Source organism: Herpailurus yagouaroundi, unplaced genomic scaffold (assembly GCF_014898765.1).
Source record: "Herpailurus yagouaroundi ecotype Mexico unplaced genomic scaffold, PumYag 222, whole genome shotgun sequence".
NCBI classification, from domain to species: domain Eukaryota; kingdom Metazoa; phylum Chordata; class Mammalia; order Carnivora; family Felidae; genus Herpailurus; species Herpailurus yagouaroundi.
Window position 1 is genome coordinate 2,074,417 of NW_024412453.1, and position 14,070 is coordinate 2,088,486.

The 14,070-nt window shown below is 42.9% G+C and overlaps 1 protein-coding gene across 1 annotated transcript in view; it reads right to left on the reverse strand.

Annotated features, from left to right (window-relative positions):
- The window catches only part of OTOA (otoancorin), a 69,686-nt gene that overhangs the window by 47,742 nt on the left and 7,874 nt on the right, over positions 1-14,070 (reverse strand). Inside the window, exons 2-9 of the mRNA XM_040459622.1 lie at positions 13,150-13,244; positions 12,525-12,553; positions 12,403-12,433; positions 12,259-12,286; positions 10,356-10,443; positions 6,867-6,998; positions 4,299-4,534; positions 867-981 (exon numbers count right to left, since the gene is read on the reverse strand). Coding sequence (XP_040315556.1) covers positions 867-981; positions 4,299-4,534; positions 6,867-6,998; positions 10,356-10,443; positions 12,259-12,286; positions 12,403-12,433; positions 12,525-12,553; positions 13,150-13,240 — 750 coding nt within the window. The 5' untranslated portion in view covers positions 13,241-13,244. The remainder of the gene's footprint in view (positions 1-866; positions 982-4,298; positions 4,535-6,866; positions 6,999-10,355; positions 10,444-12,258; positions 12,287-12,402; positions 12,434-12,524; positions 12,554-13,149; positions 13,245-14,070) is intronic.

Genomic DNA, 14,070 nt, shown 5'->3' on the forward strand with positions numbered 1-14,070 from the left:
TGTGCTGACAGCTCGGAGCCTGGAGCCTGCTTCAGATTCTGTGTCTCCATCTCTCTCTGAACCTCCTCCGTTCATGCTCTGTCTCTCTCTCTCTCTGTCAAAAATCAATAAACATTAAAATATTTTTAAAAAAATACTCAGCAAATTGAAGCCATGAGTTTCTGTCTGCATTACTAACGTATATAACCATCCTTTTTGTCTTTTTTTTTTTCAATTGTAGTAAAATAAACATAACCTAAAATTTACTAACTTCACCATTTTTAAGTGTATGGTTCAGTGACATTAAGTGCATTCACTTTGCTGGCAGCCATTGACACTACCTATTTCTAGAACTTTTTCATTTCACAAAACCGAAACTCTGTCCTCATGAAACAACGACTCCTTATTCCTCCCTCCCACCCCAGCCCCTGGCAACCACCATTCCACGTTCCATCTCCACGAATTTGACTCCTCTAATACACATCTGCAAAATAAATGAATCTTGACCTATTTCTGCTTTGGCTCCCAGGAAACTAAATTTCTGTGCTTTATTGCTTAGATTTCCTTTTAAAAATTTATCATGTCCCACTTTAATACAGATTTATGATACAGATTTTGAACTCGTGACTCTACTGTAAAGGTTCTCTTCGAAGCTAAGATACGGTCATTATTTCTGTTCCACCTGCAAACCAGGACACCCCTTCAGCATGTGAAAAGTGAATTGATGAAATGCGGTATGTGTTTTATTCCAAAGTCGCATCAAACCCTTTTTGGAAGGTGGGAAGGGTGAGGAAAAATCATACATGACAATGAAATCAATCTATCTTCAGAGAGGAAGCACCACTTTTGAGGATGGGCTCCCCCTGACAAGTGATCCCACCTCAAAGCCTGGGCTCACCAGTAGCATTGGAGGATGTCTGCAAAATCCCAGTCATCCAGGTGTAGAGAGCTCTCTGGGAATGAGCCGAGGTTTGGTCGTAGAGATCTCTGAACACCGCAGATCTAAATGACAAATGTGGACGTCAGCTAAGGAACAAACAGGTGGAGGCCTTGAGATGGGTCAAAGCAGCAAGTGTCCCCAAAACTGTCTGTCTTGTGTTAACAAGCCTTCTCATTCCCTTGCTGTGTTCGGCTATTTTCGCATTTCTCTTTCTCCTTCACAACTAAACGCCTTCCTTCCAAAGAGTGCTCTCCACTTCCTCAACTCTTGGTCACTACTCTACGACTACTATACTGATACCACTGTTACTGCTCCTGCTATTGCTACTTCTTCTTCCCCTTCTTCCTCCTCCTCCTCCTCCTCCTCTTCTTCTTTTCTAACAGTTTTATGGAGATACACTTCATACACCATACAATTCGCCCACTGAAAATGTAAAGTTCAATGGCGTTGTTCCCAAACTGCGCAACTGTCACCACGGTCAATCTTGGAACATTTTAAGCATCTCAAAAAGAAACCCTATATCCTCAGGCTACCACCTCCCAACCATTAGTCAGTCACCTCAAATCCTAGAAACCACAATTTACTTTCTGCCTCCAAAGTTTGCCTGTTGTGGGCATTTCAGACAAGTGGAAGCATGTAATACGCCAGCTTTGTGTCTGGCTTCTTTCACTTTGTGTGATGTTTCCAAGGTCCGTTCCTTTTTACTGCCAAATACTATTCCATTGCCCGTATCCCACCCCATTTTGTTTATCTCTTCATCAGTTGACAGACCTCTGAGTTGTGTCCATCTTTTGTCTATTATGAATAATGCTATTGTAAACATTCATGTACTAGTTTTTATATGGACAGACATTTTCATTTCTCTTGGGTAGATAACCCAGGAGTGGAATTGCTGGGTTACATGGCAACTCTGTGATTGGCCTTTCTAGGAATTGCCAGACTGTTGTCCAAAGAGGCTACACAATTTCATGCTCTGACCAACAGTGTATGAGGGTGCTGATTTCTCCACATCCTCACCAACACTGGTTAGTATCTGACATTCGGCAGGCGGGGGGGGGGGGGGGCAGGTATTTAAATTCCAGTTAGCTAACATACAGTGTAATATTAGTTTCAAGGTATACAATATAGTGATTCAACACTTCCATACAACACCCAATGCTCATCACAAGTGCTCTCCTTAATTCCTATCATCTATTTAACCCGTACCCCACTCACCTGCCCTCTGGTAACTATGTGTGTTCTCTATATTTAAGAGTCTGTTTCTTGGTTTGCCCCTCTCTCTTTTTTTTCCTTTTGCTCATTTGTTTTATTTCTTAAATTCCACATATGAGTGAAATCGTATGGTATTTGCCTTATTTGACTAACTTATTTCACTCAGCATAATACTCTCTAGCTCCATCCACACCACTGAAAATGGTTAAGATTTCAGGGCACCTTGGTGGCTCAGTCAGTTGAGCATCTGACTGTTGATTTTGGCTCAGGTAACAATCTCACAGATCATGAGATCAAGCCCTGCTTTGGATTCTCTCTCTCTCTCTCTCAAAATAGATAAATATACTTAAAAAAAGAAAATGGCAAGATTTCATTTTTTTATGGCTGAGTAATATTCCATTATAGATAGATAGATAGATAGATAGATAGATAGATAGAGATATATACATATATCACACATTTTCTTTATTCATTCATCAATTGATGGACACCAGCTGTTTCCATAATTTGGCTATTGTAGATAATGCTGCTATAAATATAAACATCAGGTGCCCATATCCCTTTGAATTAGTATTTTTGTATTCTTTGGGCAAATACTTAGCAGTGCAATTGTTGGATCATAGGGTAGTTCTAGTTTTAACTTTTTGAAGAACCTCCACACCATTTTCCAGAGTGGCTATATCAGTTTGTATTCCCACCAACAGTGCAAGAGGGTTCCTCTTTCTCTGCATCCTCACCAACACTTAGTGTTTCTTGTGTTGTTGATTTCAGCCACTCTGACACTTGTGAGGTGATAGCTCATTATGGTTTTGACTTGTATTTCCCTGATGATAAGTGATGTCGAGCATGTTTTCATGTGTCAGTATTTTGGCCATCTGTATGTCTTCTTTGAAAAAATGTCTATTCATGTCTTCTGCTATTTTTTTTTTAAGTTTATTTGAGAGAGACCGAGACAGCGCAAGTCGGGGAGGGGCAGAGAGAGAGGGAGAGAGAGAGAATCCCAAGCAAGCTCCATGCCACCAGCAAAGCGCCTGACAGGGGGCTTGAACCCATGAAACCTTAACATCATGACCCGAGCCGAAACCAAGAGTTGGACGCTTAACCAACTGAGCCACCCAGGAGCCCCTCTTCTGCCCATTTTTATTTTTATTTTTTTTAATTTTTTTTTCAATGTTTTTATTTATTTTTGGGACAGAGAGAGACAGAGCATGAACGGGGGAGGGGCAGAGAGAGAGGGAGACACAGAATCAGAAACAGGCTCCAGGCTCTGAGCCATCAGCCCAGAGCCTGATGCGGAGCTCGAACTCTAGGACCGCGAGATCGTGACCTGGCTGAAGTAGGACGCTTAACCGACTGCGCCACCCAGGCGCCCCACTTCTGCCCATTTTTAATTGAATCTTTTGGTTTGGGGGTATTGAGTTTTATAAGTTTTTTATATATTTTGGATACTAACCTTTTCTCAGATATATCATTTGCAAATATTTATCTGACATTTTGATTATAGACACTCTGCTGGGTGTGAAGTGTCTTGGTCACGTTTAACCACTATAGCCTGGTCCCCTCCCCACCACACATCTCCTCGTGGCCCCAGTCAACAACGACTTCCTTGTTGTCATATGCAGCAGTCCCATTTGGTCCAAATAAGACTTGATCTTATAGTAATGATATCAAAGTTACTTTTTAAATAAATGTTAATTAAAAAGACTGAGTCACTATAAAGAAAAAACATGAAGAACAGTGCCAGTGGGTGGAGGGTGTGCCTGGGTGGATCAGTCCGTTGAGCATCCAACTTGGGCTCAGGTCATAATCTCATGGTTTGTGAGTTCAAGCCCCGCATCAGGCTCTCTTGGGTCAGCGCAGAGCCTGCTTTGGATCCTCTGTCTCCCTCTCTCTCTGCCTCTCCCCCATTTTCTCTTTCTCTCCCCATCTCTCTCTCTCTCAAAAACAAATAAGCAAAAAAAAAAAAAAAAAATAGTACAAGTGGTGTACACATAGGGCAAAAGTTGTGAGGATGGTACCAGAATGACTAACATTTGGGAGGCACTGTTTTAATCATCCATCTCTAAACTCCACAGATGTTAACCTGTTCCCCCTGCCTTCTCCCCTCTGCCATGCATCACCTCTGAGGAATGGGAAGTGGGGTTCAAGGGCTGGGAGAAGCACTCACAGGTTCTTGAAAGCATCCTCTTGCAGGTGCCGGGGGAGCTTTCCTGGGATGTCTGGCTGGAGAAAGCTGCCTGAGGAGCTCTTCAGTACCCTGCCCAGGATCTCCACACACTCCAGGGAGTTCAGCACCTGGAAACACCTCTCCAGTGTGATGAGAAATAGGCTGCGGTTCACGCCAGGGCTCTGTAAGGCTTGTTTCCGAATCTCTCCCAAGTCAATAACGACATCCTCCAGCTCCTAAAGTAAAGAAAGAAGCTAGGGTTGTCTTGAGAGCAGCCTCTGGATTTGGAAGCCCTGAGAGGGACCACACTTAACAGTGGGGAACTTCAAGACCACTGTTTAACACCACACTGCTATGTCAAACCTTCTAGAACTTCTCCTACAGAACAAAGTTGAAGCCTTCACTTGCTTCACCCACACTAGGCAACTTCTCACTTTCCAGATATACCATGTGACTCACACCTCAGGCAATCGCTCGAGCTGGAATTCTCTCCCCACCTCCTTCCCCTAGCGAAATCCAGCTCATCCCTCAAGGGTAAGCTCAATTGTCATCACCTTCTTGGTGAAGTCTTCCTGAATGCCTTTCTACTTTGGTCAAATCACCTTGAGCCCAACTCTATGATGCATTAAAGATGCTTATGGGCCTATCTTTCTTTCCTCCACAACAATGGTTCTCAACCCTGGCTGCACATGAGAATCACTGGGGGAGTGATCCCAGCACCACCATACAGAGTGATTTAACTGGTCTGTGGTGGAGCCCAGGCACCTAACTGCAGTGTGCAGCTGGGATTGAGCCAGGAAAGTCCTCGAGGCCCAAGCCATGTGCCTAGTGGAATGCCTGGTACCCAGAAGACATTGAGAAAGCATATTGGGATGGATGGATGGATGGATGGATGGATGAATGAATGGCTCTTCTGAACCACAGAATCCAAGAATGCTGACAGAGCTTGGTCCCAATTTGATTGGCACTCAGTCTTTCAGCCAGCACACCCTGCAAACATAACATTTATTGAACAATGACCACATACTAGGCACCATACCAGGCATGAAGCAAACATGTCTCTTTTCATGTAATTCTCATGACAGTCCTACAGGTTAAGCCCCATAGATCCGAAGGCCAGACATTCCTAGGTTCAAATCCCAGCTCGTCCCCTTATTATCTGTGTGTCCCCAAGCAAGTCACTTACCTTTTTAAAGTCTCAGTTTCCCTCTCTGTAAAATGGAGATAAAACCAGTGCCTATCTCTTAGGTTTGCATAAGAATTAAAGAAGATAATGAGTGTAGACTGGCTGGCACCTAGTGAACGCTCAACAAATGTTACATGCTATTATTATCCCAATATTGCAGGGGATGAAAATAAAAGATAGAATAAGCAACCTGCCCAAATTACACAGAGCTAGGTTCTGTAACAGGTGTATCTGCATTCAAGCCCATACTTCTAACCATGACCAAATGTTTCTTTAACTTTGGTAATTTACTGTCTGGGGCTAAAACAGTACAGTAAGAGTGCAGCTTCGGGAGCACCTGGGTGGCTCAGTTGGTTAAGCAGCTTACTCTTGATTTCGACTCAGGTCATGATCTCGTGGTTTGTGAGCTCAAGCCCTGTGTCAGGCTCCACACTGACAGTGCAGAGTCTGCTTGGGATTCTCTCTCTCTCTCACTCTCTCTCTCTCTCTCTCTCTCTCTCTCTCTGCACCCCACCCCACCCCAACCCCCCTCCCCGCTGGGGCACACGCTCTCTCGCTCTCTCTCAAAATAAATAAACTTAAAAAAAATAAGTAAATAAATAAATATTAAAAATATGTACCATTTTCATAGACCACCATCCTCATTTTTGCCATCTTTGTGCTGCCTTTACTATTATTTACCTCATAGGATTTTTTTTAAACGGACTCTTTCTTTTAAACTTAAATGCATTTCAAAAAAGGAAACATCACATCTCTCCCAAACTCACTCAATAGAATGATGTATCCATTCTATTTTAATAGCAGACACTATAAAATAAAATGTGACTATTAAAATGTTTACATGGGTCAACTCCTTTTGGGAAACACTGTTGTGCACTAAATGGTCTGATAAGGAAAACTCGAAACCTCACCTGTGTCCCAAGATTTCCTGGGTCTCATAGGCCTTACTTTGTGATGCTCTTAGATCACCAACTTTGTTTTTTTGGAAATGTGTCTATTTCTGTTTTTTGTCTCCCGCCCCCTCTCCCAGACTGTGAATTCCTTCAGGGCAGGGGTAGTCCTTTGTCTCTGAACCCAGTGTCCACTGATGCAGAGTAATTATTCACGGGTGTTTATCAGGCCAAATAAATTGAACCTCCTCAGTACCCCTCATTTCTTAGTACCTATAAAAGTACAAACTATAAGGCTCTTCACTTGAACTTTGGAGAAAGGAAGTGAGAAAACCAAGGTCTCCAAGCTCCTGGAGGGGTTGCGAAGGGAGAAGGTGGAAGAAAGACATAAAGAAGGGCCAAGGGTCTAAGTCAGGCTCAGTTGGATTCAACTCAACAAATGTCAACTGGCCCTGGACTTCCCCTACTCCCGGGGTGCCAAGAATGCCTCACCAGGCGGTCCTTCTTGTCTTCCAAGAGGTATTTCATGGCGGTGCGGAACTGCTGAGCATCTGTTTCCTTCAGGTCCTCCAGCAGCTTCTGGGGCTGGTACAGACGCTGCTCCAGGTGGTTTTCCATGGCTGCCTTGATAGGGAGTGTTGAGAGATACAGTGAGGATGGGACAGGAGCATCTGATCAGCACCACGGCCAGCAGCCCAGCCAGGCCACCTACTTCCCTGCAGAGACCACAAGCTGGCAGGTTGCAGGCATGTTTGGTTTGGCTGGCTCCAAAATTTTTCATTAGCTGCCAACACTTTGAAGTCCAGGGATTCCCCACAAAAATCCAGACTTCCAACTTCTCTTGGAAAACACAAAGATTTGGCAACGCTAGGCATGCATCCTCTTCCTGGTGATAATCAGCAAGCCAAGGGCCAGCTGCTCCCTGTAATTACACTCCTGCTCACCACCCACCCAGCCAGCCGATCTCCCCATGCCCTGCCAGGTTCCTATAGGTGCTTGAGGTTTCAAGTCCAGAGCCGCTGGCCTCTGTCCAGGAAGTTTACCACCCCCAGACTGGCACTGCTCAAACCCTCTCCCACGCTGCAAGCTATCAGAGAAAAAGCAAAATTCAGGCAGCATGTACAAACTCCCCCTTGGTATCCTTTCTAAAGTGAGAAGCAGAGGTCTGCAGCCTTTCCTAAAAGAGATTACTCTGCTGTCTGGGGAATTATTTTCTAAATCTCTCTTAAACAAAGGTGCTCTACAAGGGCAGCATACTGTGATGTCATGGGCAAAAGGTGGGCTCTAAAACCAGACAACCCATGTACACATCCCCACTTTGCCACCAACCAGTTGTGTGGCCTTGGACAAGTTACTTACCTAGCATTGGTAGATAAAATACAGAATGCCCAGTTAAATTTGAATTGGAGTTAAATAGTGAATAATTTTTGAGCCCAAGTATGTCCCAAATATTGCATGGGACAGACATATACTAAAAAAGAAAATTCATTGTTCATCTGCAAATCAAATTTAATGGGGAATACCATATTTTTTAAAAGTAATCTCTACACCCAACATGGGAATTATACTCACAACCCCGAACTCAAGAGTTGCATGTACCACCGACTGAGCCAGCCAGGCACTCCAGGAACACTGTATTTTTATTTGCTAAATGAGCAACAGTACTTTGGGACCTCAATTTTGTCAGCTGAAAAACAGAGACAATAGAGACTTACTATGTAGTTTTGTTATGAGGATTAAATTAGTGTGTGTAAAGCATTTTCAATATTGGCTAGCACACAGTAAGTGGTCAATTTGTGCCACCCATTATTCCCTATCCTGAATGAGTTGAATAATTATTTACTCTGTGACTGTCCCTCTAGAATGAAAGGCCCATGTCGGTAGTAATGTGACTGCCTTGTTCTCCTGCGTCTCCAATGTCTAGAACTATGCCTGGAAGAGAATAGAGGCTAGATAAGTAGATGTTGAATGAATAAATAAATTTATACATAGCAAGAGAGAGAATATATCTACTGGTCAGGTTAAAATATACACATCTTGGGGCATCTGGGTGGCTCAGCTTGTTGAGCATCCAAACTCTTGATTTCAGCTCAGGTCATGATCTCATGGTTCTTGCGTTCAAGCCCTGAATCAGGCTCTGCGCAGGCAGTGTGGAGCCTGCGTAGGATTCTCTTTCTTGCTCTCTGCCCCTCTCCTGCATGTGTGTGTACACTCTCTCAACATAAATAAACTGTACATACATATATGTATATATAACTGTATATGTATATATATATATAACTGTATGTATATATAACTGTATATATACATGTGTATGTATACACACACACACACACACACACATCTCATGAGAAAACTTACTACTAGCCAGAAAAGGGGCAGGCATTAATTCCCTTCAGGTTGCCACAGACTGATGAACAGAATAAAACAAATGCCATGAAGTCAACAGCCACCTCCAGCTAATGGGTGTCCTGGTAACTAGTTAGCAACCAGCTCTCTGAATGTAGTTCTCATTGTGAATGTTGGTTGATATTTTCATTTCATTATAAAGTAAATAAGGTGTACCTGGGTGGCTCAGTTGGGTAAGCGTCTGACTTCAGCTCAGGTCATGATCTCACGGTTCGTGAGTCTGAGCCCCACATCGGGCTCTGTGCTGACAGCTTAGAGCCTGGAGCCTGCTTCTGATTCTGTGTCTCCCTCTCTCTCTGCCCCTCCCCAACTTGTGCTCTGTCTCTCTCTCTCTCTCTCTCTCTCTCTCTCTCTCTCTCTCTCTCTCAAAAATAAACATTAAAAAAATTAAATAAATAAAAAGTGAAACAATAAAGACATCAGGACTTCATTCATCAATGACCAAACTTCTTTCCTAAATCAAATAGTTTTTGAATACCAAAAGAATATTTTCTCAATTTTCTGTGCTATTCACAGTATAATGGCAAAGATATGACATACCACACTGGGCTGATGCTCATGCAGATGAGGTATGCTGTCCAGTTTGCCACAGTCCCCACCATGCCCTACTGCTCTACAAATATCATTACCATCTATTAACATACCTGTGCTACTGTTTCTCTTACAATAGAGTTAAAAGGGAAGAAAAACATTTCTTGGACCCACGATCAAGAGACTGATAATTATGCCCAAAGATCCAGTCTCCTGTAATTCCATTTAGCAACAGAATCCCACAAGTTTTAGCTGACTACATGGCTTCTCAGAAAGGCCTCTCTTCTTACTTCTCTTCAGTAATGCATGACTGTGGACTGTGAGCCCTACAGAATGGGAGCAGCACAAAGTGTGCAACTTGCAGCTCATGTCCTTGAAAGAGAAGATGCTTGCCCTTCACTTCCTCTTTCCCACCACCCCACCTCCTAGGTCGGAGAATGGATGTGATGTTTCAGTCATGTGGGCAACAACTCCCTAGAGGATGACAAAGCAACAAGACAGAAGGAACCTGGGCCCCTGGATGGTCTTCTGAAATAGAGCTTCCTCTCCTCTCTGGATCTCCCACCTAGCTCTGAATTATAACACGAGATAGAAAGAAACTAAATTGGGGGTGCCTGACTGGCTCCGTAGAGCATGCAACTCCTGAGTTCAGGGTCATGAGTTCAAGTCCCGTGTTGCACGTAGAGATTACTTTTATAAGTACCGCATGCTAACTGATTGCGCTACCAGAGTGCTGAGATTACTTTTAAAAAATTAAATAAAAAAAAGAAACAAACAAAACTGTTCACGCTGCTAGAATCTGGGATCTCTTTGTTACAGTAGGTCCGCCCTACACCCTAATACGCCAAGTCTCCATCAAAGGTGGAAGGGTGGAAAAACACAAAAGTTTCAAAACAACTGGACAGAACATGTTTCTTTGCAGAAGTGAAGACTATCTCCATACCTAGCCCACTTCTCCATTTTACCAGGCCCTTGAGTTTACAACTCCTGACTGAGCACTGAGAGGTGAATATATGATAGGGATGAGTCTCAGGTACGCACCTGCAGGCTGGGGATGGTGAAGGCAACATTCCGTGAATTCAGATACTCCAGGACTCTGTGGGACAGGTCCGCTGTCCACCCATGGGAGCTTCATTTGAAGACAGGCAGGAGAAGGTCACAATGATAGGTTCCCCTGATGAGCAGTTTCCCTACTTGCCAAGAGGCCAGGGGACCAGAGTTAAGAGAGGATGTGGGGAATGGGCCAGGAATGCTAGGAACTTTGTGTTTGGAGGAGGTAGGAGATTTGTTAACCTGGCACACTGGTGGGGGAGTTTCCAATTCTAAGAATCCTCCTGGATCCCATTCTCTCAAAGACAATTATCAATTTCTGAGCTAAGTGCAATATTCTAGTTCCCATAACATTCCACGTGTGTTATCTACACTCCAAACAGACTCACTTGGAAAGATGTCCTTACTATATAAAACTTAAAGAGCAGAAACAGTGTATACCATGAGAGGTTGGAATAGCACAATTTAAGAGTGTGAGCTCAAAACTGGGACTTGAATCCTGGCTCTGTCACTTAATTGTGTGGTCTTAGGCAGTTTACTGAATTTTCCTTTGCCTCAGTTTCCCTTTCTATGCAATATAGATAAAAATAGTGAGGATTCTACTTGTTCACACATCTTAAGTGCTTAAAACAGTGCCCAACACATAGAAAATGCATAATTTTGTTCATAACATCCAAAAATTGGAAATGACTCAAATGTCCAACAAGTAAAAGGTTACACAAATGTTTTAACATTTGTTAAATGTTATGGTACATCCAGGGGCACCTGTGTGGCTTAGTCAGTTGGGCGTCCAACTTCAGCTCGGGTCATGATCTCACGGCTCGTGGGTGTGAGCCCCATGTTGGGCTCTGTGCTAACAGCTCAGAGCCCGGAGCCTCCTTCTAATTCTGTGTGTCTGTCTGTCTCTCTGTCTCTCTCTCTCTTCCTCTCCCTCTCCGCCTCTCTCACTCATGGTCTCTTTATCTCAAAAATAAATAAACGTTAAAAAAAAATTTAGAAATGGTATGGTACATCCATTCAATGGAGTGTCACCCAACCATATAAAAGGAATGAGCTGGACTTCAGCTTCCGGCTGTAATGGAGTCATGGGCAGCACATAAATCCTTCTGCCTTAAACAATTGGTAAATTTTTGTTATTAAATAAGCAGATGAATGAATAAGTGAATACAAAGATAGATAGATAGATAGATAGATAGATAGATAGATAGATAGATAGATTTTAGCCTGAAAGAATATATCCAAAACTATCAACTGAAGTTAAAGCTACATTAGGAAGAAGAGTGTTTATGGGCACTCCTCCTCTTTAATATAACTGAGTGCTCCTGTCATGGGCTCCCAAGCTCCATTTCTTCTCCTTCACAGTACTCATCATATTAGAATTATCTGCTAATATTTGTCTTTTCACAACACTCTCTCTAGTGCCCTGTCCCACAACCTCAGTATCTAACACCAGCCCACATGCAGTATAAAACATGACAGGGCAATGCATCCTGGAGCCCCACTGCTGGATGTACAACTCAGCTCCACCACACTGCCCAGCTACGTGACCTTGATTCACCCTTCCTGTGCCTCCCTTTCACTGCTCTGTCCAATGAGAAACAACAGGACCCCCCCTGGGGGTGCTTGTGAGGATTGGACATGTTTCTATGCACAAAGCACTAAGAATGTTGTTGCCACATAGTAAACCCTCAGTAAAGGTTAGCACTTGTGCCAGAGCAGAGAGGAATAAAAGTTTGTGAAGCAAACATATCTACTTTCAAACACCTGTGCACTGGTTGCTATGTTTTTTGTAATAAGTATGTAGGTATTACTTTTTACAATTAACAGACTTCCATTTAAGAATTTTTATAAAGTATCTATTCCATCCCTTCCCCTCCCCTCTAGGGTGGGTTACCTTTGAAACTGTATGAGATCCAGTAAGGCTACATGGGAATAAAATGAAAAGACAACTTTAAAAGAATCATTCCAGAGAGATCACAGGCACATTCTGTCTGAAATTTCTAGAAGCAGCAAAGTGGGGACAGATTAGGGACATTACCATTCAGATAGCTTCCATCTATTATTTCTTCCTAAAAGGCAAAGAAATAATGTCAAGTAAAACACCCAAAGTTGGCAGTTCCAGTAAAGGAGAGTTTGATTCAAAGAAAACGGGATACTCACCGCCATTTTTTGCAACAGGGGATACAAATCTGTAAGAAAGCCATTGGAAGTATAATTAGAACTGAATGGTATAATCTTCAGAAATATAAACATGGGTTAGGAAAAGAGCCCCCCTCCCCGAAAAAAAAGACTGACTCATGAGGGAAAATTTTAGTGAATTTTAATTTTACCTGTGCCAATATATGCCCAGTGTGAGAAAACTCTGGTTTGATAAACCCTTTTAGGGGAGCCTGGATGGCTCAGTCAGTTAAGCATCGGACTCTTGACTTCAGCTTAGGTCATGATCTCATGGTTCATGAGTTCGCGCCCTGAGTCGGGCTCTGAGCTATTAGTGCAGAGCCTGCTTGGGATTCTGTCTTCCTCTTTCCCTGACCCTTCCCTGCTTGCTTGCTCGCTCTCTCTCTCTCTCTCTCTCTCTCTCAAAATAAAATGTAAACTTTAAAAAAAGAAAAACCCTTTTAGAATAATCCTGAAAATCCTACATATATATGTGGATGGACACACTCACACATATGCACACTTCCCAAAACACTTCACAGTATCATGTACCTACGTTGATCTACCCCCACTACATTCCCTAAAATGTGTGGAAACTATGACAGATTGTTCCTCCCTCAGGACTTACCCTGCCTGGAATCTGGAACTCTATGACTTGCCATTCCATGGCTCAGAAAAAGGAACAGGAAAAGAATGTATGTCCTAGGTTCCCGGGACATCCTCCTGTAGTTAATGCAAGCACAGAGGTAATTCAGGTTTGTATTTTTTAAATATAATTAAGAATGTTCAGAAGACAAAAGGGAAAAACAAATAGATCCAGAATCTCTTGAGGTTCTTTTTAACAAATTTTAGTCGGGGGCCGCCTGGGTGGCTCAGTAGGTTGAGTGTGCGACTTTAGCTCAGGTCATGATCTCAAAGCTTATGAGTTCAGTTCGTGAGTTCAAGCCCCCCATCAGGCTCTCTGCTGTCAGTGCAGAGCCCACTTTGGATCCTCTATCCCCCTCTCTCTCCGTCCCTCCCCACTCTCAAAAAAACATTAAAATATTAGTAGTAATATTAATTAATTAACTAATTTTAGGGGTGCCTGAGTGGCTCAGTCAGTTGGGCATCTGACTCTTGATTTTGGCTCAGGTCAGGATCTTGTACTTCATGGGTTTGAGCCCAGCGTAGACTCCACGTTGGCAGCAAGGAGCCTGCTTGGGATTCTCTCCCTCTCTCTCTCTCTCTCTGCCCCTCCCTCACTCACACTCTCTCAAAATAAACAAATAAACTAAAATAAATAAAAATAAAATTTAAATTCCATGTACCTTGTTCCATCTAAACCCCTATGCTCGTTGAAGACATGATCATCTCTCCCCTTGATGACAACAGTGGCCTGTTTATATTCTTATACCTGCTCCTTTCTCCTCAATCCAGCAGAGGAGTGGGCTCTGTTATATCTGACAAGGGGTTTATATCTAGACTATAAAGAAGAACTCTTACAATTCAGTAACTAGAAGATAAGCCAGAGGGAAGAAAAGATACAAACCTAAACTTCATTTTAAACAAC